The sequence below is a fragment of the Lissotriton vulgaris genome, chromosome 6 (assembly GCF_964263255.1).
Source record: "Lissotriton vulgaris chromosome 6, aLisVul1.2, whole genome shotgun sequence".
Classification (NCBI taxonomy): Eukaryota; Metazoa; Chordata; class Amphibia; order Caudata; family Salamandridae; genus Lissotriton; species Lissotriton vulgaris.
Window position 1 is genome coordinate 1,226,765,268 of NC_141694.1, and position 26,383 is coordinate 1,226,791,650.

Below are 26,383 nucleotides of genomic sequence, written 5' to 3' on the forward strand. Positions count from 1 at the left end.
GGGAAAGGTAGGACATGCCCTGATGTGTGTGGCATGTCCTGATAGTGAATTATAGCCAATATCGTTTTCACTATTGCATGGCTACCTGTCCCAATAGGCCAGAATGGGCAGTTTGATTATAACATCTTATAATCCTAACTGTCCCAGGGAACATGGTAGAAAAACAAATTTAGTATACCTGAACTCAGAATGATAAAATACATCTTTTAGTGAAGTTGATTTTGTGTTTGAAAATACCACTTTTAGAAAGTAGGTAGTTTCTTGCCTAACCATCCAAACCTCCCTCTGCTAGGTTGTGTAATCCATGTCTGGTTTGTGAGTGACAGGAGCTGGGGTGGCTCCAGGAGACAGGGTGAGTCATCACAAGGCTGAATAGACCTATCTGCATTGGGAGTGGTGGTAGGAGTGGCACCTGGGCCTGAATTGGGCTGTGTCTGCCTTCCACAATGCTGGCTCTACCTCGTGTGGTGAGTCTGATAACCCTGGCCCACACTGACAAAGGAAGAAGTTGTGCACTGGCAGAATGCACCCAGAACTGGTTTGGACCAGTTACAGACACTCTCTGCCTACAGAGACAAAGGATCTGTGTGTATAAAAAGGGAGACCCAGACCCCGAACTTTAGATGTAATTGCTGGGGATGGCCTGCAGTGGTTTCTTTATTGCCAAGGAAATGAGAAAGACTTTTATTTTCAACATTCATCATCCTGAAGAAGAATCTCCAAGGGCTTGAACTGTGCTTGCCTCCTGCTGAAGTCTCAGGGATCCAAGACTTCACCACCAGCTCAGCCCTGAATTTCCTTGCTGTGAATTATGTCTGCAGAAGCCTGCGTGTTGTTGGGAGCTGGAAGTGTGACTCAACGAGAAGAAGCGTGTCGCATCCGCAGCTGTCGCATCATTAGACAAGCGTGCCGCCACCGCAAGGGCCACCGTCACATCACAGGAGAAGCATGTCTCCGTCGCAGCTGTGTGTCGTCACATCACTGGGGAAGCGTGTCACTACCGCAAGGGTTGCCGTCGCATCACCGGAGAAGCGTGTCGCAGGGCCTGTCGTGGCTCCCTAAAGTTACAGAGTCGCCTCACGGACGTCGGGCATGCACGCATCGTCTTCACGTCGTTGCATCGCATCAAGGGCACCATCATCTCGCTTCGCACCGGATCGTCGCATAGCAACAAGGCGCATCTTGTTGCATCGCAACCGGGACGCACCACGAGATCGTCGCATCACCACCTCTCTGGTAAGGAACAGACGTTTCGCCAACTTCGCACAAGCTCTGAGGAACAGACGCATCACCTACCCCAAAGCAAGGAACAGATGCATCATTCTCCCTGTGAACCTTTCGTTGAGCTTGCATTGTGCAACCAAAGGTACTTTCTGAGAAAAGTGTTGCATTTACCATCTAAAGTGAACTTGAGTTATTTCTACCATCGTAAAGTCATTTTCTTACTACTGTACTGTGGGTTTTTGTCGTTTGGGTCTTGTGTTAAGTCTATATAAAGAATACGTATTTTTATAAAACCTGTATTGTGTCCATCTGTAGCGTTTTCACTGTATTAATGTGTGTGTTCACAAATGCTTTACACACTGCCTCTGAGACAGGCCTTCCTGCTCGTGCCAAGCTACCACAGGGTTGAGCAGGGGTTATTTTAGGAGTGTAGCCCCCTTACTCTAGAAGCAAGAGTCCCTATTTGGACAAAGGTATAAGCCATTGCCAACTAAAGACACCCAGTTCTAACATTTGTGGTCAGCGGTGAGGATTTGGACTTGCATTTGTGACTCATATACAGTGATTGGTGTGCACTACTAGTGAGTGCAGACCAAACGCAACCACATACATTTTTTGGGTAGAATTATTTTTCCTTGGAACTGTTATTTTTGCTAAAGACTGCCAGTTCGTATTGCCATGAGTAAAGCAGCATCCAACGCATCTATGGAAATAGATTTTGAGGAAGAAAGGTTGGAGGCCTACAATGTGAAACAGCTGAAAGCCTTCTGTAGAATTTTTAAAGTTGCTACTCCAGGCCTCACCAAGTGTGGCTCAATGATTAGAGCGGCAGACCCTGATGCAGAGGTCTAGCCCAGGACGAGGGTTCAATTCCCCGCCTCGGCGGGGCTTGGGCTCAAAATTCCACAGACCTGATAATTCTCGCCTCAGTGCCTATTCCAATCACGGAGTCCCACTCTGCAACTCTGGGCAATAGCTTGCTTAATCTCCACAACGGCCCCCACAACGCTAAGGATGCCTGGCCTCCACCTTGGGGGTGCCCAGGAGTGGACGCCTCACAGGGAAGGCCAGGATGGGTTCCACAGCGGTATTCGTACAAGCGCCTTGAGACCCTTGCGGGTGAGTAGTGCGCTATACAAGTATCAATTTACAATTTACATTTACCAAGAAGAATGAGTTCCAAGAGGCGCTGAGGGCCTGGGTGGAAGCAAGAAATGCCTCTGAGCATGTGGAAGAGCCTGCATAGGAGGCTGAAAATGCAGAATGGCAGCTGGATTGGCCATTGGGTCCAGCCAGGGAGAGAATGTATTCCCCATAAGCAGCAGTGTTTCTTCTAAGGGCATGTCCCCAGGAGAGCTGGAAGACAGAGAGAGAAATAGATTGCATAGAATGGAGATGGCCAAGCTCAAGTTGGAGAGTCAAAAGGACCTAGAGAGTAAGAAGTTGGCCCATTAGAATAACAGAATAGCTTTTGAAAGGGAAAAAGAGAAATTAGCACATTAAATATTTTTGAGAGAATTGAAGCTTAAGGCTAAAAGGTTTGAATTGAGTCCCTCTGGTGGCAGCGCACCATCTGTGCCTGCAGAAGGCAGGGTATATTTCCCAAAGGATGTCATCAAAGATTTCCATAAGCATGAAGATATTCGGCAGTGGTTTGCAGCCTATGAAATGGCAATGTTGGCCCAACGGGTCCCTGAGAAGGATTGGGGAGCAGGAATGTGGGGTCGCTTTGTTAGTGATGGGAGGGATACATTGTAAGACCTGCCCAATGAGAGTAGGATGCTTTATGCCCACATGAAGGAAACCCTGATGACAAGGTATGGATTGGCCCCAGACCTCTATAGATAGAGGTTCAGGAATTGTAACAAGCTGGAGGCTACCACCTGGGTAGAATATGTGTCTTTATTTTGCAGAGCTATGGATGGTTGGGTGAAGGGTAGCAAAGTGAGTACTTTTGAGGAGCTCTATGATTTATTTGCATGGGGGCACTTGTCTGGTAATTGTTTTCCAGAGCTACGCCAGCACCTTATTGATAGCAAGCTAACTAACCCTATGAAGCTTTCTGAGGAGGCGGACCGCTGGGTGAATACCCGGGACCACAAGGTTCATGTGGGAGACTCCGCCAAGGTTGGTGAAGTGTCCCGAGCGGAAGAGTGGGTGGGACAAGGGTAAACAGAGGGAGTTCCAGAAAGAGCCCCAAAGAAATTCCCAAGGGTACCAAGGTAAGGGTTCCCAGCCTCCCCCTGAGAAGAAGTCAGAGCCCCCGACAGGTAAACCTGTTCACAGGGGGGCCCCTACATGCTTTCAGTGTAAACAAGAGGGCCACCGCTGGTAGGATCCCCAGTTCCCCAGAAGGATCACAATGCACCAGCATGTACACCAACCCGTCAGGTGGCGAGTGTAGCCCTGGGAGGGGAGGAGATGGGTGCCCAAGGTGGGTGGGGTCCCGCAGAAATGGCCAACATCTCTTTAAGAGATTGTGAGGTGGTCCCCAGGACCCAGCTGCCTGATAACACCAAAAAGTACAGGCAGTGGGTGACCATCAATGGCCATAGAGTGGAGGCTCTGAGAGACACCGGGGCCAGTGTGACAGCTGTCAGTAGTCAGCTGGTGTCTGAAGAGCAGGTGGTCCCAAATGCATGTTACCCAGTTGTTGCCGCTGACAACACAGAGAGCCACTGCAAGGTGGCTCAGGTTTCCTTTGAGTGTGGGGTTTCAGGTACTCTCCAAGTAGCTGTGAGGCCAGCCATGCCTGTGGATAGTCTGTTGGGCAATGATTTAGGGAGCTCTCCTTGGGCTAAGGTGGAGAGAAGGATTCATTTAGAGGTGTTGGGTTTGCCTGAGTGGAAGTGTGTGACCACTCGGTCTATGGCAGCCAGTAGGTGTGTTCAAGAGGTCCTGGAGCCTGGAAGTATGGCCCAGGTACCTGCCTTACAGAGAAGAGGTAGGGGGCGCAAGAAACCAGCCCCCGTTGCTTCCATGGTCCAGGAGGAGGCAGACCTTGAGGGGGATGCCCTGGAACCTACAGGGGGGCAAGTTGCAGAACTGAGGGACCTGCCTGAGCTGACTCATTGGCAGCAAGAAGGAGGACCCTCCAGGGCGTAATTCTGTGCAGAACAGAAGAAGTGCCCTTCTCTTGTGGGTTGGCCTCAAGCCAGGCAGCAGGTGATCAGTCTGGATCACATTGGATCTACTGGGAAAATGACCTACTGTATAGCGAGCCTAATGCTGCTGAGCCTGGGTCAGCCCATGTGCTGGTGGTGCCCCAGCGCTTCAGAGCCTTCCTACTGGGTGTGGCTCATGATGTACCGTTAGCTGGACATCTGGGGCAGGACAAGACTGTTGAAAGGCTTGTCACCCACTTTTATTGGCCCCAGATGTGCAAGAGTTCAGATACTCATTGTAGGACTTGTCAAACTTGCCAGGCAAGTGGGAAGAGTGGGAGGAAGCACAAGGCTCCTCTCCAGCCCTTCCCTGTGGTCAGCAACCCCTTTGGGAGGGTGGGTGTTGACATTGTGGGGCCTCTGGACCCCAAGACAGCCATGGGCAACAGGTTTATCCTGGTCTTGGTGGACGATGCTACCCGGTACCCGGAAGTCATCCCTCTCAGGATATTGAATGCCCCCGTGGCGAGACGTGCACTGATGGGGATTCTCTCCCATGTGGGGTTTCCCAGAGAGGTGGTGTCAGACCGTAGTACAAACTTCATTTCTAAGTATATGAAGTCCCTGTGACAGGAGTGTTGAGTAACTTATAAGTTCACCACTCCTTACTGTAGGAAGGTGGAATAGGGCATGTTCATACCGTTGACATAAACAAATAAATTAATATGAATAAGCAAATATTTTAATACATAGGCAAGGGAATAGTGAGAAACAAAAGAGAGGAAACAAATAGAAATTTCACAGTAACAGCATATGAAAGGAATTTTTTTTTAGGGGAAATACTTCTTATTTCATATTTAGCCACATCCAGTTACCTTAAGCCATCCAGGGCCAATGGCACCCACGGCACCTCTAATTTAACTAACGATTTGATGCCCCTTGCCTTTGCCAGAGCTGCCTCTACACCATAAGTATCTCTGACAATCGCCCACCAATCCTCTGCCACCGGTGGTGTAGTAGAGACCCATGCCCTGGCAATAGCCAGCCTAGCTGCAGCCTTTAGAATCGTAAAGAGACGCGCTACTGCCAGGTTACCATCTTTATATCCCAACATAATTTCAAGATCCGTGAGTGGGTGATCCAATCCTATTTTAGAATAAAGCATTTGCTCGATTTTCCTCCAGTACCTATTCAATTCTTGACATTCCATAAACATATGTTTTAAGTTAGCAGCATATAGTCCACATTTTGGGCATTTTATCTTATCCCCCATCTTATTTCCCTGGGCCCATTTAGCTATTCTAGCCGGAGTGTAATACATCATGCAAGTAATACGTATTTGCTGGAGTTGTAAGCTAACAGAATGGGCAGAGTCCTTAACATAGCCTAATACCTGTTCTATCATTCTAGGTGAGACCATTGTCCCCAAGGTTTGAGTCCAACGTTCCGCTAATTTCTCATTGCCCAATGTTCTGAAACTATGTAGAAGAGCATACATTGCCTATAGATAGAATCCCGGACTGTTGAATGTTTTATTTCTTTTACGGACACATTAGAAGCAAGATAATCCTTAATCTCCAAATATTTTTTTTTTAAATGGGCCGGAAGTTTATAGGCCAGTCTTACATTTTCAAATGATTTAATACCTCTATCATTATATAAATAGCCCAAGCAGTTTACTTCATAGTTCGCCCAAATTTTACCCGCTTGATCCCTAAATACCTCAGGAAAAGTGGGATTCCCCCAAAATGGGTAGTTTTTATGAAATATCAGTAGATTGCACCTAGTAGACATTGCTTGCCAAATATATACAATATCCTTAACAGTCTTAAATTTTACCCTTTTAAAATAGTTTGGATCTCTAATTCCATATAAAAATGTATCCCTCTGGTTCCCCAGCATAAATGTAAAGACAAAATCAGTCTGATCTAGGCCGACCAAACTATGAAAACGACCCGTAAAAGCGGCCCAGAAACAGACTTTGAAATCTGCCCACCTTGATCATATGTAGCTTTAAGCAGCTCAATCGCCCTCCTCGGTTTTTTATATCCCCAAATAAAACTACTAAAAACCACCCTCTAATTTAAAAAAAAAATGTTGGGGACTTTCAAAGGAATAGAACGAAACAAAAATTGAAATGTAGGCAATATTTTCATTTTGATCAAGTTACATCTGCCTAACAGGCCTATAGGGAGCCTATGCCAAATTCTTAACAATTTAATAGTTTCTTTTAGCAAGGGTACATAATTTAAATCAATGATCTGATTAATCGTAGCCGTTATCTTTACTCCCAAGTAAGTTATAGTGATGCAAGATCCGATAATGGAGTTCTGAATCCCGACAGTGGTAAGTACCTGAGTTTTGTCAGCATTCAATTTGTACCCTGCAACTTTGCCAAATTTGTCTGCTTCTACCTTAATACTAATTACAGCTTCCTCTGGGTTGATTGCATAGACTGCAACATCGTCTGCATAGGCTGTGATCTTTAGTTTAGTATTGTCAGCTTTTAGAGGTTTAATTTGTGTGCACTTTTGTAGTGCGCCCAGAAATGGCTCTATATAAAGAGTGGATAATAACAGGGACAGAGGGCATCCATGCCTTGTCCCGCACAGAATCTGAAATGGAGGTGAATGCATTCCCCCATATGACAGCTTGGCCTGTGGATTACAGTATAAAGCCTGTACGCAGGACAGAAATTGAGGTCCTAGACCAATTTTGGCCAGTACGGCCCATAAGAAGTCCCACCTGACTCGGTCAAAGGCCTTTTCGGCATCTAATAATATCATACCGAAGTCGATCCCCATCTTATCTGCGTAATCGAATGCCCCAATGGCCATATTGACATGAGCAGTAGTGTTCCTCGTCATAATGAACCTGTGATGTCTTTCAGAAACTAGTCGTGGCATAAGTGGAGCTAGGCGAGTTGCCAAGATCTTTGAAAAGACCTTTGCGTCAGTATTAATAAGTGAGATAGGCCGATATGACCCGCATTCTGTTGGAGATTTGTCCTTTTTTAAGAAAAATACAATTTGTGTTGTATTCCATGACTCCGGCACCTGTCCACTTGCTGCCATCGATTGTATCACTCTACACATAGGCAATAATAGTACTCTTTTAAAAGATTTACAAAATTCTAATGGCAACAAGTCATCTGCAGCTGCCTTCCCTGTTGGTAAAGTTGACAATGCCAGTTCCACTTCTTCTTTAGTATTAAATGTTTTTATTCAGAGCAACAATAAACTCCAACCCATGCATGCAAAGGCACCGGTCATACATTCACAGTTGTAAAGAAATTCTTGACTGGCAGCAGTATTGTTTGGTATAAATTAACACAGCAAGCCGCCTACAACCCTGCCGGGCCGGCCGCGTCAAACTAATGGAGCATGAGTCGGAAGCTGTAGCAATCTGTGCAAAACGGTAAAACCCCCAACAAGCCCCAACAACCCCCCCTCCCGTGCCCCACCCCCGTTCTTGTCCGCTTAAGTATGCTGGCCTGACCCCTTCTAGCACAGCTAGTCTAGTGAGGTGGCACCCGCACCCTTCCGCCTTGAAGTGCGTGCCTCCGAGTCTTGGTCCGAGGTTCCGGGATCGGAGTATCTGCCAAATGCAGTAGACGTAGGTAGCGAGGGCAGCTCAATTCCCTAAATTCCCCAGTGAGCAGCGTCAGAAACGGTCGCCAGATGTCTGCGAACTCCTCACCCCGCCCCGCTGCAGTCAGGGACAGCTTCTCCATCCCCGATAACATCCAGAGCCTATGGAGCCAGCCTAGGTGCATGGGGGTCTCTCCAGCGCGCCACTATATTTTGTATCGCGGCACCCAGCGCTATAGCAATCAACCTTCCTCTCATGGATTTCAGGGGATACATCAGTGTGTTCAGTAGGCCCAATAGCACATAAGCAGGGAATCGGGGGAGTTGAGTGTCTAGGTGTGCATCTATGAGATCTAGGATGGTGGACCAGTATTGTTGCAGCTTCTCACAGCTCCAGAGTAGGTGTTCAAGTGTGCCTCTTTCCCCACACCCCCTCCAGCAGCGATCGCTTGTCTTGGGGTCCCATCTATGTATGCGTGCCGGGGTGTGGTACCAATACATGGCTACTTTCGTAAGGGTCTCCGTGAGGCCATTATGGTAAGCCGAGTGTCTGGCTCTATGATAGATTCCCTCCCATTCCTTCCGTGTGAGTTGCCTCCCAAGGTCTTCCTCCCATCTTGCCTTCCCTGGGTGATAGGTGTGTATGTGTGTAAGGAGTAGGTGTTGGTACAGGTCGGAAAGCAGTTTCTTCTCTGACATGCGGGTGAGAAGCCATTTTTCATAAGGCGTGAGGAATCGTTGCGCGCACGGGCGAACGGACGGGTGCAGGGCCCAGTGCCGGACCTGCAGGTAGGGGAGCCGATCCGCCTCCTGTATCCCGTAATCCTCTCTCACTTTCTGAAAGGAGAGGACTCCCTCCAGGTTGAACATATGCCCCACCTCCCTGCAGGGGGTGGCCCGCCACGCTTTGAATGCCTGCGGGTCCAGGCCGGGTGTAAAATCGGAGTTCCCAAAAATGGGTGTCAGCGGGGAAGGGAACTACGTGAGTTCACTCCACACCGCCACCTGATCCCAGATTTTCATCACCGTACTTGTGACATACGACGCGTACAGGTTCGGGGGCCTGTGACACCTCGGTAGGAAGGGTACACCCTGGAGGGGGCGGCCGGCCACCGCCTGGTCTTGAAAGAGCCAGTGCTTGCTGGATTCAAGTTGGTACCACTCAACCAGAGTGCGTAGCTGTGCCGCTTGGAAGTACAAGGTGAGGTCCGGTAGACCCCGTGCGCCGGTGGAAGAGACGCTATGCGCTGCTTGAAGCGGGGACGGCGCCCGTTCCAGACATAGCGTGTCAGGTCTGCCTGGGTCTTCTGAAGCCAACCCGTCGGAGGGCGTAGCGGGAGTGTTTGAAAGATGTAGAGAATCTGCGGCAAAAGCGTCATCTTAATCGCCGCCACTCGCCCGAGCCAGGATAGAGTGAGGCGGTTCCATTTTCTCAGCGTCTCATTGATTTGCATGCCCAGTTTGGCGTAATTTGCGTCGGCCGTTCCCGGCACCATAGGCGCCAAGAGGACCCCCAGGTATGAAACCGTGGACGTTGACCACTGCAGGTCGAACTCGGATTTGGCGTCCGCCAGAACGTCAGCGGGTAGGGACCCGTTCAGAGCCACCTACTTGTCAACGTTGATTTTAAAGCCTGACGCTTGCGCGAAGGAGTGCAACTCTACCAATAGAGCCCTTAAAGATTGCATGGGGTCCATCAGAGAGAGTAAAACATCATCAGCGTACAGGCTGATCTTGTGCGTGTCCCCCCCGAAGGGGATGCCCCGGATACGAGGATGGTGCCTGACCCTTTGTGCCATTGGCTCCATGTAGAGTGCGAACAGGAGAGGGGAGAGCGGACAGCCCTGTCTGGTCCCCCTGCCGATCTGTAGGCGCGGCGAGGTGTGTCCATTGACCCTCACTGTCGCCGTGGGCTGGCGGTAGCAATTAAAGATTCAAGCGCAGGTGGTATCCCCAAAGCCGAATCTCTGAAGGGTTTGCTCAAGATAGGGCCAGTGCACCCTATCAAAGGCCTTCTCGGCGTCGATGGTGAGCAGCATACATCCCGGTCTTGTGCGAGAGCCGGCCTCTATCAGGTGGAGAATGCGCCTGGTGTTGTCGCTTGTCTGCCGCTGGGGGATGAAGCCAGCCTGATCTGGATCAATCAGCTGTTGCATATACGGTGCCAGCCTGCCAGCGATAATACCCGTATACATCTTCAGATCCACATTCAACAGAGAAATGGGTCTGTATGAACTGCATCGAGTGGGGTCTCTCCCATCCTTAGGTATCACAGACATTGCCGCCTCCAGCATTTCGGGGGGGATACTCCCAGCCTTATCGAAGGTGTTGAACAGGTCCCGTAGCAGGGGGCCACCTGCTGGCAGAACTTTTTGTAAAAAGCCGCCGAGTAGCCTTTGGGGACTTCCCTAGTTTAAGGCGGGAAATCGCGGAGATGACCTCTTCCAGACCAATGGGTCTGTCAAGGAACTGAGACTGGGCCTCAGTCAAAGTCGGGAGTGTTGCCCCGTCAAGGTAGTCGCTGCCGTGCTGCCAGTCCAAGCCGTCTGCGTCGTATAGATCGGTGTAAAAGGCCCCAAAGGCTGCGGCTATGGCCGCGCTGTCTGTGATCAGATCCCCTGATTGGGCTGGAGGACCTGTACATGTCGCGTTGCCTTTGTTCCCGCAGTTTGCACGCCAACAGCTTCCCACACCGGTCTCCCCCGTATAGTAGGCATGCTTTAGGCGTATCGCGGCAAATTCCGCGACATCCTGGTCCAACGCCGCAAGTATCTTCCGTTCCGTGCAAAGTTGGCGCCATGCCCTGGCCGCTCCGGTGCGCTTATGTAACTGCTCCAATTCCCGGACACGCTGCGAAAGGTCAGCCCTCTTCTGTGCGCGCTCTCTATTGTTGGCTGCTGCCAGAGAGATAAACTCGCCTCGAAGGACGGCTTTGAGCGCGACCCATTGGGTGGCCTTGGAAGTGTCCTCGTTCGCATTGTGCCGGAGAAAGTGCTCAATGGCCGTCTTAATCTGTTCCACGAGGGAAGGGCTCTGCAGCAGGCCGTCTCGCAGGCGCCAGTGTCGTTGCGGGCTCGGTGCATCAGGCACCAAGAAAGTTGCTGATATCGGGGAGTGGTGCGAGAGCGAGGCTGGTAGGATTTCCACTCCCCGTACGCGCGCAGCAAAGAGAGTCGAGCAAAGCAAGTAATCTAGTCGCGCGTACGTCTTGTGGGCTGCGGAATAATGGGTGTAAGTCGTGTCGTGAGGGTGAAAGTGTCTCCACAAATCGAGCAGTCCCAAGTCCGTGAGATGGGCGTGCCCCTCAGCTGACAAGGCTCCCACCTGGCCCACCCTCTGGCTGGAACGATCAGTGACATTATGAAAGACTAGGTTTAGGTCCCCCCCAGGAGCAGGTGTTGGTGCGTGTTAGCCGTGGCCTCATCCAGCGCCGTGCGTAGGAACCTCTCCTGACCCTCGTTGGGCGCATACACAGAGCCAATTAGAAGTGTCTGCCCCGCCACCTGGAAGCGGTGGAGCAATAGCCGCCCCTTGATCTCCACCTCCTTTTGCAGCACTTTCCCCTTAAAGGACCTCGCCACCAGTATGGCCACCCCCGCCACCTTCTTAGAGGTGGACGAGAACATCTGCTCGGGAAAGGCCTGGGATCTAAGCCTATGGTGATCCTTGGACAGCAGGTGCGTCTCCTGCAGGAGGCAGATGTCAGCTTGTGAGCGCTCTAGGAAGGAGAGGACTGCCTTGCGCTTGTTTGGGCTGTTGAGTCCCCTAACATTTAGGGAAAGAACGGTCAAGTGATACATCAACCTGGATGCAGGGTGTGAACTCGCTAATGGTCAGTGCGGGTCAGTGGCCTAACAGATAAACATTCAGTGCCATCCCGTGGGGCCAGCCGACAAGAAGGTCCCCACCCATCCCCCCCACCCCTCCCCCCAAACAACTGCCCCCCCTGTTCCAGAACCAACAAATCCCGGGGGCCCTCCCCCCGCCCTCCCTCCACAGCCCTCCCCGTCCTCCCCCCTCCAGGGAACCCCAACTTGGAACCAAGTGAACTGAACCATAGTCCCGGTCCTGTTAAGCCTCACAGGTCCGTGGAAGAGTGTCTATGGGAAACGTGACAGTGGCGGCCCTCTCTCGGCCCCCCGACTCCCCCAATTCAAGGCGAGGTGTGAGCAGTGGCCCTCTCTTGCTGCTCACGGGGCTACAGTGGTATCTTGCTCCACTTCCTGTACTGCTGCCGCCTGTTCCTGAGCGATCGTTTCAGGGTCTGGATTCAAGCGGGCCCCCCGCCTGCGTCTCCGTTTGACTTTCCGCCAGTCACCCTGACCTCGCTGCTCCGACCCCGCCTGAGAGCCATGCTGCGTGTCATCCTCCGAGTCCGAGGGATCCGGCAAGTCAATGTTCAAAAGGGAGCAGGTGTCCTTGAGGGAGCGAAGTTGGTGCAGCTTACCCTGCCATTTAAAGATGATCCGGAACGGGTGGCCCCAGGAATATGGTATTTCTTTCTCACGCAGAAAGGTGGTCACGGGTTTGAACTTGCGCCGCTTCTGCAGCGTGATGGCGGACAGGTCTTGATACAACGCCACGGTCACTCCTCGGAATTGCAAAGGTTGCTGCCTCCGGGCCTCTTGGAGAATCCGTTCCGTCAGCGGTAAATCTGGGAGGTAGGCCCGTATGTCCGGTGAGGGGGGCCGGTGCACGTCTCGGCAGTCCCACTCTGTGTGCATGGTCTATGCGGACGGGAAAGTCCTCCGCCTCCCTCAACACCGCACGAAAGAGGGCCTGTAGGTATCCAGCGACACTGTTTCCCTCGGCACCCTGAGGCACATTCCGGACCCTAATCTTATTTCTTCGTGCGCGGTTTTCCAGGTCCTCCGCGTGGGACTGGAGGCCTACCTGTTGCTCTTGAAGGCGGAGGACCTCTTGTTGCAAGTGCGTGAGCTCGTCACTGCGAGCGTGGCTGGACTCCTCCACCGCCGCTACCCTCTCCCCCAGGCCATCCAAGTCTCGGCGCAGTTCCCGCTGTTCCCCTGCAATGTCCTGCTTGAGAGCCTGGAAGTCATCTCTAAGGGTGTTAAACAGTGTCTCTAGGAAGGTGCGCGTGATGGGGGCCTCCCGCTCTTCCTGCTGTTGAAAACTAGTGGCTGCTGGGGTGGAGGGGGGTGTCTGCGTCTTCCCACCCTTGCTAATGGGTTTCGCGAGCATGTCAGTGATGGTGCGGTTGGTTCTGCGATTCGAGCTGGCCATACCTCCTCCCGTCTCAGGACTACGGCTCGGTCAGCACCGGTGGGCAGCCCACTCCCGTCCGCACTCGTCCGGTGCAAGGGCACCAGTAGAGCTCCCACGGCCACCGACCTTCCCCCACCAATATCTCGGAGCCACTCCTCTCCGCAGGGCTCACCGGTCCCCGCTCCCAGATCCTCTACTCTCTCGCGTATTCCACACCGGGGGCTCGATCACACCACCCCCCGAGAACAGCGGCTCGGCCCGCTATGCCGCCGTGATCGCTCGGCACCCCGGGTCTCTCCAGGAAGTCGTGTGTTCGGGGGCACTGTTCCTGCTTTCGCCAGTCCCACCCCACCTTCAATGCTCCGGCGGGGGGGCCAGCCTCTTCACACCAGTGCCACAGGGCCCAAGTCCCCCCGTTGGTGCCGCACACGTCTGACCCTCTGCTCCGTAGCCGCAGTTCACCTCCTATCCGAGGCCGGGCAACCACGTGGCCGGGGGTCTAACCGCCCAGACCTCGATGCCGCTCCTCTATGCCGCAGGCACAGTGCTCCGCCTCACGGACCCTATACTAGGTCCCACCCGCACCCCCCGGGGCCCCCCGCTGCCTGTCTAGTGTCCTCAAGCCGTCGCTGCGGGGCCCCAGGGATGCGCGGGCCTACCTGTGCGTGTTCTGCTCGGGCCGGACCACGGTGCTGCGGGGGGGCAAGGGCGTCACTCGGCGAGCCCCCGTTGCTCTCTGCTACTGCCGAGTCCGTCCGTCGCTCACCACGCCGACTCTGTCGCTGCTGCTCCAGTCCGCCGCACCTTGCTGCCGCCACCAGGCCCAACGCCGGGGCCTCTCCCTGGGCAACACGCCGATGGAATGTCAGGCGGAGAGCGCTCCTTGCCACCACTATCATCTCTCCACAGGTGTGGGGACAAAGCCCCGGCTCAGGTCGCTCGTCGTGTCCCCTGGCTCCCGCCTGGCTTCTCGCTGTCTCCGCGGGTGACGTCCGCAGAGGCCCGCATAGGCCCAAGCCGGGGCCTCGATTAGCGACGGTACAGACGTGCACCAGGTCGCCACCTCCCACTTTGTCTCGGGGGCGGGCGCTCCACTTCCGCCAGCCCCCGGGAGCCTGCACACTGCCGCGGGTGGGGATGCTGGTCTCCGCTTGTCCTCTCGCCAGTGGGGTCGATCCGCGGTGCTCCCCGGCTCCCCCCGCTCCGGACTCGCTGCGGCTGGGGCCGCTCTTCACTCGGTACCTGCGCGCCAGCCGCGCCGAATCTGCTCGCCCCAGCCCGCCGGCAAACGGTCACCAAGCCGGTTGGTGCTGGCCACCTCTCATGGGTCAAGATGCACCGGTTTTCGGGGGCCACTGCTGTGCAAAGAGGGCTAACAGGGCATAAGGCCGGGGAGCCGAGGACAAGCACGTCCGTTCAGCCCGCCATCTTGGCCACGCCCCCCCTCCACTTCTTCTTTAGACATTATGTCTTCAAATTTAGCTGTTACCTCCGCATCAGCTATTGGTATGCCGCTATCCTCAATATAGCTTAGTGTGTCTTCCTGGTCCGGGTCCCCTGTACTATAGGTACACTCCAGTTTGGTTACTGAGGTACCCTTGTGAGTCCCTAGTATATGGTTCCTTAGATACCAAGGGCATAGGTACCCCAGAGGCCTACCAGGGGCTGCAGCATGTATTATGCCACTCCTGGGAAGCCTTCCAAAATGACAACACAGGACTGCTACTGCATGCACCCCTTACTAAGATATAGGTTCCCTATTTCTACCTTACATCACTGCACATAAAAACCTATCAGTCACCCCTATGGCAGGCCTAATCAATCCTGAAGGCAGGGTGCTTGGTTTCGTGAGAGAGTGAGCCCATGCATGAGCAGGGCCCCTCTGCAGCCTTCAGAATCTATTCTCTAGGGCTGTTCTGTGATGCAGCCTTACCATATACTCTTAAGTGCATTATAACCTTGCGATAAATGCTAACTTTGGAATGGCTGCACGGAAACATGTTGTGTTTGGTGTCAAACACTTTGGAATCCTATCCCCCCACCTATTCTGGCAGCGGGGGTAGACAAAGGAAATGGGTGTAGCCACCCCTCTTTCCAAACCGTCCCATAGGTGGGTCCCTAGAGTTAGTCCAACTCCTTTCTTAGGTATAAGTAAGGAACCCCTGGCAACAGGACTTTAGATATCCCTGGATGAAACTCTACAACTGAATACTGGAACTTCGATGCTCTACTAAAGACTAGAGGACTGAAGAAATTTCCCCCTGGGGATCAAGGAGTCACTACCCTGCTTGGGGTACACCAATGAAGCATTTGACGGTCTGCATCTCCGAAGCTCCGGACGGATTCCAAAGTACCTGTAGCACAGGAAGAGGATTTCCAGACTTCTCAGAGGCCGATCCGAGTCTCCAGCAAAGCTGAGACCCGCAGCCCTCACGAGTGATGTGGAACTGGAACTCCTGGACTCTGTGCACATTTGCTAGTGCATTAACTTCTTGACATCTCTTGAAGTTGTGCTTTGGGTTACTTGTAGCCCAAACCCGAGCACCATCTTTACCAAAGATTGTGGGGGACTACACTGCACGAGTGTTCCGATAGTCCGCTTCTTGCATTTCCGCTTAAAGCTCCTCCGCGATCCCTGGTCCTTCGACTGGTGGGTTCCTGTGAAGGTAACCCTACTTTTCCTTGGGCTTCCCTGGTTGCTCCAGACATGCTCTGACTCCCCACCGTGTAGTGAGTCCCTCAGACCTTGCTGGTCTGCACCAAAGCATTTCTTTACTTTCTGCGTCGGTTGCTGTCGCCAAGGCTTGTTGGGTCCAATCCGGGCACCGACACAGCAGCACTCGACAGAAGAATGTGTTTACTAACAGACAGTGTTGTTTTAATAAATTTCCATATTCAGAATAATCAAAGATTACTTTTCATTTCACTGCAGGCAACTAAACAGTATAATCCAATATTTTATTTACTATTGTCAATAAACATTTGTCTGTTTGAAATCAATCTATTTTAAGTGTATTACCCAAACTAAATACGTAAAATAAAAACTACATAAAAGGTAACATGTAATATGGTCCGATATGCTATAGAGGGGTTCTGGTGACGTCCTATACCAAGAAGGCTGGGAGAGCAAGTGCTCTGCAAACATCAAACAATGAATTTGTGTCTGAAATAGGATTAGCACTCTCCATTGGACTGACAAACATAGTGTCCCCGTTATGTCAAAACTGCTGTCACTATTTACTAAAAACTGCAAAATGTTATGAGGTGACTGCAGGGCACAAAGGGTGTACTTTAATTTTGGACTGTGATCATTACAACTGTCAGATGAGGTCTTAGGCACTGGTAAATGGTGATGTGGATATATATACGTTCTGCAGATCTAGCAAGTAGAAATAAATATAATCTCTGTATCAATGGCAGAATAGTTGCAAACTCACCACCTTTAAAAGTGGTTGTGGGGAGGCGTGGCCAAGATGGCGACCGCAGCGGGCGTGTGGTGAACAGGCTCCCGACCCCGGCCCCAGTAATCTCCCGATTTCCAGCACCAGACCCCCCCCCCCCGAGTCACCATCTGGGGGCCTCCGATACAGAACCCATAGTGCGACCCCCGACAGGGCTTCCGGAGGAGGGGCGGACCGTGTGGCGGTTGGCCCGGCGGCAGAGGGGAGACGGCGGCCAGCAGGCCGCGAGCCTAGGATAGCGGTGAGAGAGAGAGCCGGTCAGCGTCGCCTGGCCCGTGGGCGCGGAGCGCCCAACGGTGGTCCGATCCCTGTGGACCTCTCGGCGGACGCTGCAGCTGCATCAGCGAGGTGAGCGGTGCCCGGGGGCGACAGGAGAGCGCAGCCGGGGAGCGCGAAAATCGAGGCCCCGGCCTGGAGGCCTACCCCTGGTGCACGGGTGAACAAGTGGCGGCGCCCGGCGGTGGTCCGATCCCAGTGGATCTCTCGGCGGACGTTGCGGCTGAACCAGCGAGGTGAGCGGTGCCCGGGGGCGACAGGAGAGCGCAGCTGGGGAGCGCGAAAATTGAGGCCCCGGCTTGGAGGCCTATCCCTGGTGCGGTGGCGAATGAGTGGCGAGGCCCCGGAGCCCCCGGGAGTGGGATGTTGGGGGTGCCCCGGGGTGCGAGGCACTGAGGTGAGGAGCTGAGCGTGCCGGTGGAGCTGCGGAAGAGGACACAGCACCCCTGAGGCCCAGCAGGCATAGTTCACCTTTAGAGGCCTACGGCGAGGAGAGGGCCTGCCGGTGAGTGAGGACGAAGTGTAGGACAGGCCCGAGACGGGGTGGACGGCGACGTTACACAGTGGGAAGCGGCTGAAGCCAGCCCCTACAGGGCAAGCAAGCGCCGACGGCGCCCCGCACTTCATTGGCAAATCGAGGATTTCTTGGGGTGAGCTCTGACCACAGACGGGGGGGGGGGGGGTCGGTGCCAGAGATCGACCGGCCCATTCAGTGAGATCTGCCCCCGGACCCCTGCTGGAGGAGGCATCGCCTGGGGGCCTGCATAGTGCTCGTGTGGCCCCCCAGACACGAATCATGTGGTTAGTGGCACAGGTGAGCCCCACGGAGGACTGGTAGTGGGTGGACTGGGCCTGAGCAAATCTGTTGATAGAGACTGCCACACGGATATTTCACGGGTGCACGGTGGGTCAGAACGTCGTTGGCTGTGAAGGTGAGAGAGGTCCCTCAACCGCAGAGGGGAGCCAAGAACAGCGTGTACCTAGCGAGCGCAGACATGTCCGGGGGACCGCGCAGGGGTGGACGCACCATTACGGACATGCTGACGAAAGGGACCCCGAAATGCTCCAAAAGCCCCCTGGGTCTGGCGGCTGGCGTGGACTCTGGGACACGGGAGGAGGAAACAGCTCCGATCACCAAGGTATTCTTGGAATCCCTATTCAACTCCTTACGGGAGGACTTCCAGTCCCTAAAACAAGAAATGGCAGGCGAGTATCGTGAGCTTCGCCGCGATGTGGATGGCCAGGGAGAGAGGGTGGCGGCAGTCGAGGAATCTGACAACGCACGGAGGGAAGAAGTGGAACACCTGCAGCAGGAGGTGCTGCTACTGCAGGAGCAGCAGTTGGACCTTCAGGCACACGCGGAGGATTTTGAGAATCGCTCCCAGAGGAATAACATCTGCGTCCGGCGTGTACCGTCCAAGGCAGAGGGGGGTGATGTTGCCCTGTTCTTGCAGGGTTTGTTTAGAGACATTTTAGGAGAAGGAGAGGACTTTGAAGTACGCATTGATAGGGCACACAGAGTGGGATTAGCTCGACGGGCGACAGCCCCTCCGCCGGACATTTTGGCCTCCCTTCCCGATTTCCCACTGAAAGAGCGGATAATGCAAGAGGCGCGCAAAAAGCAGCTGTTGCGCTACCGGGATCATCAGATTGCGTTGTAACAAGACCTTTCTGCTATCACCCTGCAAAAAAGGAGAGCGTTCAGGGTGGTCACCTCATATCTGCATGAGAAGGGGGTCCCTTACTCCTGGGGTCACCCCTTTCGCATTGTTTTCAAATGGAATGGCGCGCTTCATCAGTTCCGTTCGCTGACAGACGCCTGTGCCCTGCTAGGGATAGCAACGGAGGACTCCTCGGAGGCTGGGGGAGAGGCAACCAATCCTTCACGGGGGAGGCCCCCTCGCTCCTCGGGGGAACATTGGCAGACTGTGAGGCGACGGCGAGCACCCAAGTCGGCCGGATCCTGAAACAGTGGCGCAGGAGCAGGCGGCGGTCATTGAAGAGGTGTCCACAGACACAGCAGCAATTGCATAAATCTCATTCTCATGTGTAGTTTATGAGGGGGGGTCTTCTTTCATCAGCACAGTAATCAACGGGACCGGGTAGGGGGCCATTGGCGCAACTGGTGCCACGTTTCCCATAACCAGGTTATCCCGGGGATCTGTACAAGGACACAACAGGTCCAGGACTTTTTATTGACTATGTGGGTACTCATGGGGGGGGGTTGTGGTTGGGGTTAGGGAGGGCACCGGGGAGGGGGGGGGGGTGTTGTTACTAAGATAGAGTGTGTTGCCAAAGCGGGGTGCATGACAGGGTGGGGGGAGGGGTTCCAAGTCCCGGTGAGAATGAATGATGCAAGACTGGTGGTGGGGCAGAAATCACAGGGGACACAGCAGGTGACTTTGGATGTTCCGTGTGATGGCGACTGAGTTGAATCATCTCTCTCTAAATGTTAGGGGGTTGAATAACCCAGTGAAGCGTAGGGTAATCCTGTCTCTCCTGGAAAACTCGCAGGCCGACATCTGCCTTTTGCAGGAGACGCTCTTACTGCCTAAAGACTGTCACAGACTGACATTGCGCCATTTCCTGATCCAGTTTTTCTCCTCAGCCTGTACAAAGACAGCGGGGGTTGCGATACTGGTGTCCCATCACTTTAGAGGCAAGGTCCTGCAGAAAAGAGCTGAAATAAAGGGGAGGCTGCTGTCCTACAGCTTCTCTATAGGTGAGGCCAAATTCACAGCCAGTTCAGTATGCGCACCTAATGAGGGACAGGAGAGATTTCTGGATCAGGTCCTAGACGAGGTGGCGGCATCCTCCGATCGACACATAGTGGTGGGAGGGGATCTCAACCTAGTCTTTGACAACGTACAGAACAGGTCAGGGCAGCGCCACACGTAGACGGGCGCTTTTTCTGAGGGGGGCCATGGTAGGATGAGAGAGCTAGGGCTGACTGACCTATGGCGACATTTCCATCCCGGTACCAGAGATTACACGTACTACTCCAATGCACGCAACACATATGCACGGCTAGACTATTTACTGACATCCACCTCCCTCACAGCGCTGGTGTCCCACTCTGACATAGGAGCGATGGCACTGTCTGACCACACACCATTTACGGGTACATTCTCTTTCCAGCCATTGACCCGCGCCCCACGCTGCTGGAGATTGCGCGACACCCTACTACACAGGAAGGGGATTGCTAAAATTAAAGGGGTCCTTACGGAATACATGACACATAACCAGCCCTCCGACACATCACGGGCCACACACTGGGCGGCTCTTAAAGCGGTGGTACGGTGGGAGTTCATAGCTATTGCGGCGGTGGAAAACGCGGAACGAGCGCGGAAGAGGGAAGAACTGTCGGCGGCTATGCGTGAACTGGAGAAGATCCACCAGCGAACGGGGGCACCAAGAATTTGGAGGCAGCTCCGGGTTAGCGCGCCAACAGCTGGTGGCGTTTGATCAAGATCACGCTGAGTATGCGGCTTTGCGGGTCCGCCACATGTACTATACAGGTGGAGACCGCTGCGGGAGGTTATTGGGAAGGGCACTTAGAGAACGGGTTCAGCACCACACAGTGCAGGAACTGACTACTCAAACGGGCGCCCGAGTCAGCGCGGATGGGGACATAGCGAATACCGTTAAAGACTTCTACGCCACTCTTTACGCAGGAGCTAGCCTGGACCTGGCAGATGGGGAGGCATTCCTACGGGATGCAGCGTTACCTTCTGTCTCGTGGGAGCAAGCTGAGACGCTTGAGAGGGACATAAGACCGGAAGAGGTGATTTCAGCGATCTCCCGACTTAAATTAGCCAAGGCTCCAGGCCCAGATGGCTACACCGCCATATTTTATAAAATTTTCTGCGTCCAGCTAGCCCCACTACTCACGACTCTATTTAACTCATTCGCAGAGGCAGGGGCCATTCCAAGGGACTTGATGGAGGCCACCATCTCGGTCATTCCCAAGCCCGGGAAGGACCGTACGTAATGCGGAGCTTATAGGCCCATTTCCCTCCTCAACGTGGATCTCAAGGTCTACACGAGCATCCTTGCCGCCCGGCTAGCACCTCAGATGCAGGACTTGGTGGATCCGGATCAGACGGGGTTTATCCCTGAGAGGCAGACGGCAGAGAATACAAAGAGGGCTTTACACCTGATCGAACGGGCCACAAGACTACCTGGCGAGTACATGCTGCTGGCAATCGACGCAGAGAAGGCGTTCAACCGAGTTCACTGGCCATATTTGGAACAGGTTCTGGCGAGAGTTGGCCTGGGGCCAAAATTTCGCACATGGGTGCTGAACTGCTACACCTTTCCTACTGCGACCGTCCGGGTCAATGGTGCCTCGTCGGCCCGGTTCCATATCGAACGTGGGACCAACAGGGGTGCCCGCTCTCTCCCTTACTGTTCGCGCTGTATATGGAACCCCCGGCACAAGCGCTTCGAACTGACGCCAGGGTTCAGGGAATAAAGATCGGACTGTACAGGCACACAATCAGCTTGTACGCTGATGATGTCCTCCTCTCCTTGGCCCCCCCTAGGGACTCACTGCCGGCCTGTGTAGAGATTATGGATGCATTTGCCAGGGCCTCAGGCTTCAAAGTGAACGTGTCGAAATCGCTAGCCTTGGACCTCTCTCTAGAGCCCCAGACTCGGGCCAGGCTGGAGGAGCGATTCCCTTTCCATTGGTCCTCGGAAGCGGTCCCTTATCTAGGGATACAACTGGCGAACACTTTACAGGACACGGTGCGTATCAATTATGCCACTCTTCGCCGTACAATCCGTGCAGAGCTGGGGCGCTGGCGACACCTGCCTATGTCCTGGTTGGGTCGGGTGGTGGTGGTGAAGATGACCATTTTGCCGCAGGTTCTTTATCTCTTTCGGACCATCCCGCTACGACCTCCGGAGGGCTGGATCCGTCAAACACAATCAGAACTCGCGCAATTCATATGGAATTGGAAACGCCCGAGAATGAAGCTGCGGTTAGCAATTCTCCCCCCAGAGAAAGGAGGCTTGGGTTTGCCCGATCTGGCGCTATATTTTCAAGCGACGCAGCTCTGCACCCTGGTGGAGTGGAGTAAGTGGGAGTTGGAACGACATTGGCTCTTTCAAGATCAGGCGATAGCCGGACGGCCCCTGCAGGAGGTCCCCTTCCTTCGTAGACAACACCGACCACCGAATCTCTACGCCTCTCACATTACCAGAGTTCCTCTGGAGGTGTGGGACAAGACCAATACGCGACACGGCCTGACGACATTCCCGTCGCCACTGACGCCGCTGTTAGAAAATCCAGACTTTGGGCCTGGCTGTGATGTGCGGGCGTTCTCCCGGTGGCGCCCGGCGGGCTGCCGAGTGCTCGCTTCTATGTATTTGAACAGAGGGGTGGCCCCCTTCGAGCACTTACGGCGGGAGTTTGACCTCCCGGAATCGGAGCACATCCGTTATCTACAGATAAGTCATTGGGCGCGCGACCCACAGGTGCGGGAAGATGCAGATCGGAGGTTCACGCAATATGAATATTGGCTACTCTCCCGTAAATCAGATAAGCGACTCATATCTGACCTCTACCGGTTGCTCCAGGAGAGATACTTGCGGATCCACAACGCAGGCAGGGCTCGCTGGGAAAGAGAACTGGGAAGAGACCTAAGTAATAAGGAATGGGAGGACATTTGCTATCGAGCACGACACTCCACTTACCAAGTTGGTGTCCTACTGGTACTATACACCTGAGAGACTGCATGAGATGGATCCCTCCCGCGCTGCGACCTGCTGGAGAGGCTGCGTAGAAAAGGGTACGCTGACACACCTCTTGTGGGACTGCACACATCTCCAGGGGTTCTGGAAGGTAGTTCTAGATGAAATTGATACACATTTTGACACAGAGCTTCCTAGATTTCCGGCCTATGTCCTCTTGGGTCTCCCAAACACCATTACGTTCCCCCTTAAGGCGAGGAGAGGGAGGCTGATCGCAATCGCCCTGGGCTCCGCGGTGCAGACCATCCTGGCCCTGTGGCGTACGACGCAGACACCCACCTTGCAGAGCTGGCTGGGCAGGCTCTGGTGAGTCTTAGGAATGGAAAAGTTGTCCTTGGTGGCAGCGGGAGAGGGAACCAAATATGCGGAATTATGGCAGCCCTTTCTATCACTGTTGGCCACGGAGTTCAGAGAGGTGACCTGCCCCCGCTAACTAAGGCTGCTTCGACTATCCCAGTGTGATGATGGAACCCCGATTGTGTGACAGGGTATGTGAGAGGAAGGAGAAACCGGACTTGGAACGAGGGCGGCGGGTGGGTAAGTCGGGAGGGGGGAGGGCCCAGGGTTGGAATTGGGGCGGGTTGGGGGTTTTGTTTTCTCACCTGACGTTTGTATTCCAGCATCTTATTCGGCTGCATCTCGGTAAGGAAAGGGGACTCATTTTGCTTTACATGTTTTATGTTGTACTTACAGCGGATGTCCCTGTTGTAGACCTAGCATCTATTGCAAACATCTTATGTACCGAGAGATTTTTGTTTAATAAAAAGATGTAATACTAAAAGTGGTTGTGATTTGATAAATGAGTTTACTCTGCGTAGGTGCAGAAAAGGGATGTGAAGGAAGTGTGGGATAGTTTGGAGGAATATACGAAAGGATGGGAGACAGACTGTTTTGCAAATTGTGCATTGTAAATATTCATTTGTGTAAATAATTGATTGGTGACCTTTATTAATCCTTGCAAAAACAGCATTCATTTGCCATTGATAAACCTTCAGAAACAGTAATTTCAAAACCCAGAGGCCAATAAGATTAGGATGCTGTAAAGAAGAGGTTGTACAGTTTTCTTTAGACGGGGGCCGAGGGCAAGGGATGAGATTTGCTTTGTAGAGCATCCACCATTGCTAGAAGTCAAGTAGATAAAATGCACTGAGACAAAGAAAATACTCAAAACAACTGATGGCCTTTGAAATCCTGTGTCACTTACCCTTTCACCAGAGTAAAGCAGCAAGCTGTTGTTCTGCCTCATCATTGCCTCTGCGGTGGGCCAGCGTGGCTGCTGAAGTGGTAAAGAATGGCATGAGGTAAAACGGTCTCCAAGGCCCACTTCCATTATCCACATAACACCATACTCATAATGAAAAACCTTCATCAAAGTTTTTAGCAGTGCCCGCATTTAATACGGTGGTCACATGCTCCTTTAAATGGCAAGTTTATCTACCTGATTCAATCTCATGAATTCTATGAAAAGCACGTGCATGTAAATGTAGAAATACGGATGTGGTTAAAACTAGCAAGCCAAAAAATATCCAATGTGTATGAAGATCTATACCTATTGAACTTATTTACATTGTATTTGTAGGTTAGGTAGGTGTGTGAGGAAGTGCCGGAAAATGAAATGGGGAAGCTAAAAGAAGAGTGACGTCTAATCCAGACATAAGGGGAAAGAAGAGGAAAGGGGAAATCATCTGCAAGAAAAGAAGCATAGTGGAATAGTGAAGTGGGCTTAATGACAGCGCAACAAGTGGAGATGCTAAGAAGATCATCTAAGGTTTAGAGGTATTATTGGTTGATGAGAAATGCTAGGAACAGCTTTGTTTAGAGGCTGGTGAGGTTAGTTATGGATTGGGAGCAGGGTGTGGTAAATAACATTTATAGTGGATCCAATGTTAGAGAACATGCATGGAGGGCAACTGAAACACCCAAATACCTGGCTCCTTTTCCTCCATTAAAATACTTTTTCACTTACCCATACTCTTCCAGCATTACGATGTGGGATGCCCAAAATCAATGAAAAACTCCTGTGTCTCATGTGGTGTCTAGAGAGGCATACAGGAAGCTGTAAAGAATCCAAAAATGAGTTCAGCAAAGATTAAGGCCAACTCAAGCCTCTACTACTGAGGCTCACGATCCTGCTCTACCCACAACTTTGTATTGGAGGATATCAAATTAATATTGTCCTACCATTTTATAGCAAAAACATAACCAAAAGGTTGAGAAGTAAATATAAATAAGCATAGAGTTTTTATTCTAAATACACATCTGCAGTGCTTAAATATATATATGTATTAAGTGTATATCATCAAGTTATAAACACACACATACACATATATATATATATATATATATATATATATATATATATATATATATATCCAGGCTCACTGCTCCAAATTACGGGGCACTCTCGCAGCGGGTGCAGGTCTAAGCGCGTCAGAGCTTCGCGCTTGAAACATGAAAGCTCTCTCCTTCCCGGTCCCGGGTGGAAAATAAAGACAGCACACGTGGGAATTCTCGTTGTTAGCAATCTTTACTCGCACAGACGCGTTTCGGAAGCTGCGCTCCCTTCCTCAATGTTTACACCGTAATGCGCGACCTGGCGCCATTTTATTTCAAATTTACAAACAACACGTGTTGGTAGGTGTAGAGAGAGGACTGACGCAAGAGCGCCATCTTGCTAGTACAAACATTCCCTGTATTAGCATGCATGAAATAAAATAAAATGTCACATTTCATTTATGATTGTTGATGTCAATAAAACATTAAAAAACCTCTCATATTTATAACGAGGAATTTACAACGTAATTTTGCCGTGGATCGGCAGGTAACCCTCTCCTTAGTACAATGGGCAATGGACTGTGATCTCGCCGTGGATCGGCTTGTGGCAACTCGAAGGTTGCCATTTAAATTTCCACGGCAAAATTACGTTGTAAATTCCTCGTTATAAATATGAGAGGTTTTTTAATGTTTTATTGACATCAACAATCATAAATGAAATGTGACATTTTATTTTATTTCATGCATGCTAATACAGGGAATGTTTGTACTAGCAAGATGGCGCTCTTGCGTCAGTCCTCTCTCTACACCTACCAACACGTGTTGTTTGTAAATTTGAAATAAAATGGCGCCAGGTCGCGCATTACGGTGTAAACATTGAGGAAGGGAGCGTAGCTTCCGAAACGCGTCTGTGCGAGTAAAGATTGCTAACAACGAGAATTCCCACGTGTGCTGTCTTTATTTTCCACCCGGGACCGGGAAGGAGAGAGCTTTCATATATATATATATATATATATATATATATATATATATATATATATATATATATATATATATATATATATATATATATATATATATATATATATATATATATATATATATATATATATATATATGTATATATATATATATACATACAACATTGAGGAAGTGATATTCCCAATTAATAGTTGAAAATTATGGTTATACAATTCCATTTATTCTAACTAAAACTTGATAACAGAGAACAAGTGGAAAGTAACCTTGATTCTGAGATTTATATATATGTGAATACTGAAAGTAACACATTTAAATATGGCCGCTATACTCTATCACAACAGTACAAAAGGGGGTGGTGGCCGGGCTTGCTTGAATCCAGTGGCAAAGTGAGCAAGGGACTCACGTCTGAGCATTCCCTGCCCGTCCATCACCACCCCCTTTTGTACCGCTTGGTTCGCCATAAGTTGGCAGGGTATGCTCAGACGTGAGT

General features: G+C 51.9%; 1 protein-coding gene across 1 annotated transcript in view; it reads right to left on the minus strand.

The window, feature by feature from the left end:
* The window catches only part of LOC147708658 (uncharacterized), a 176,897-nt gene that overhangs the window by 94,905 nt on the left and 55,609 nt on the right, over positions 1-26,383 (minus strand). The window contains exon 11 of the mRNA XM_086925759.1: positions 6,683-6,811. Within this exon, the coding sequence (XP_086781885.1) occupies positions 6,683-6,811 (129 nt within the window). The remainder of the gene's footprint in view (positions 1-6,682; positions 6,812-26,383) is intronic.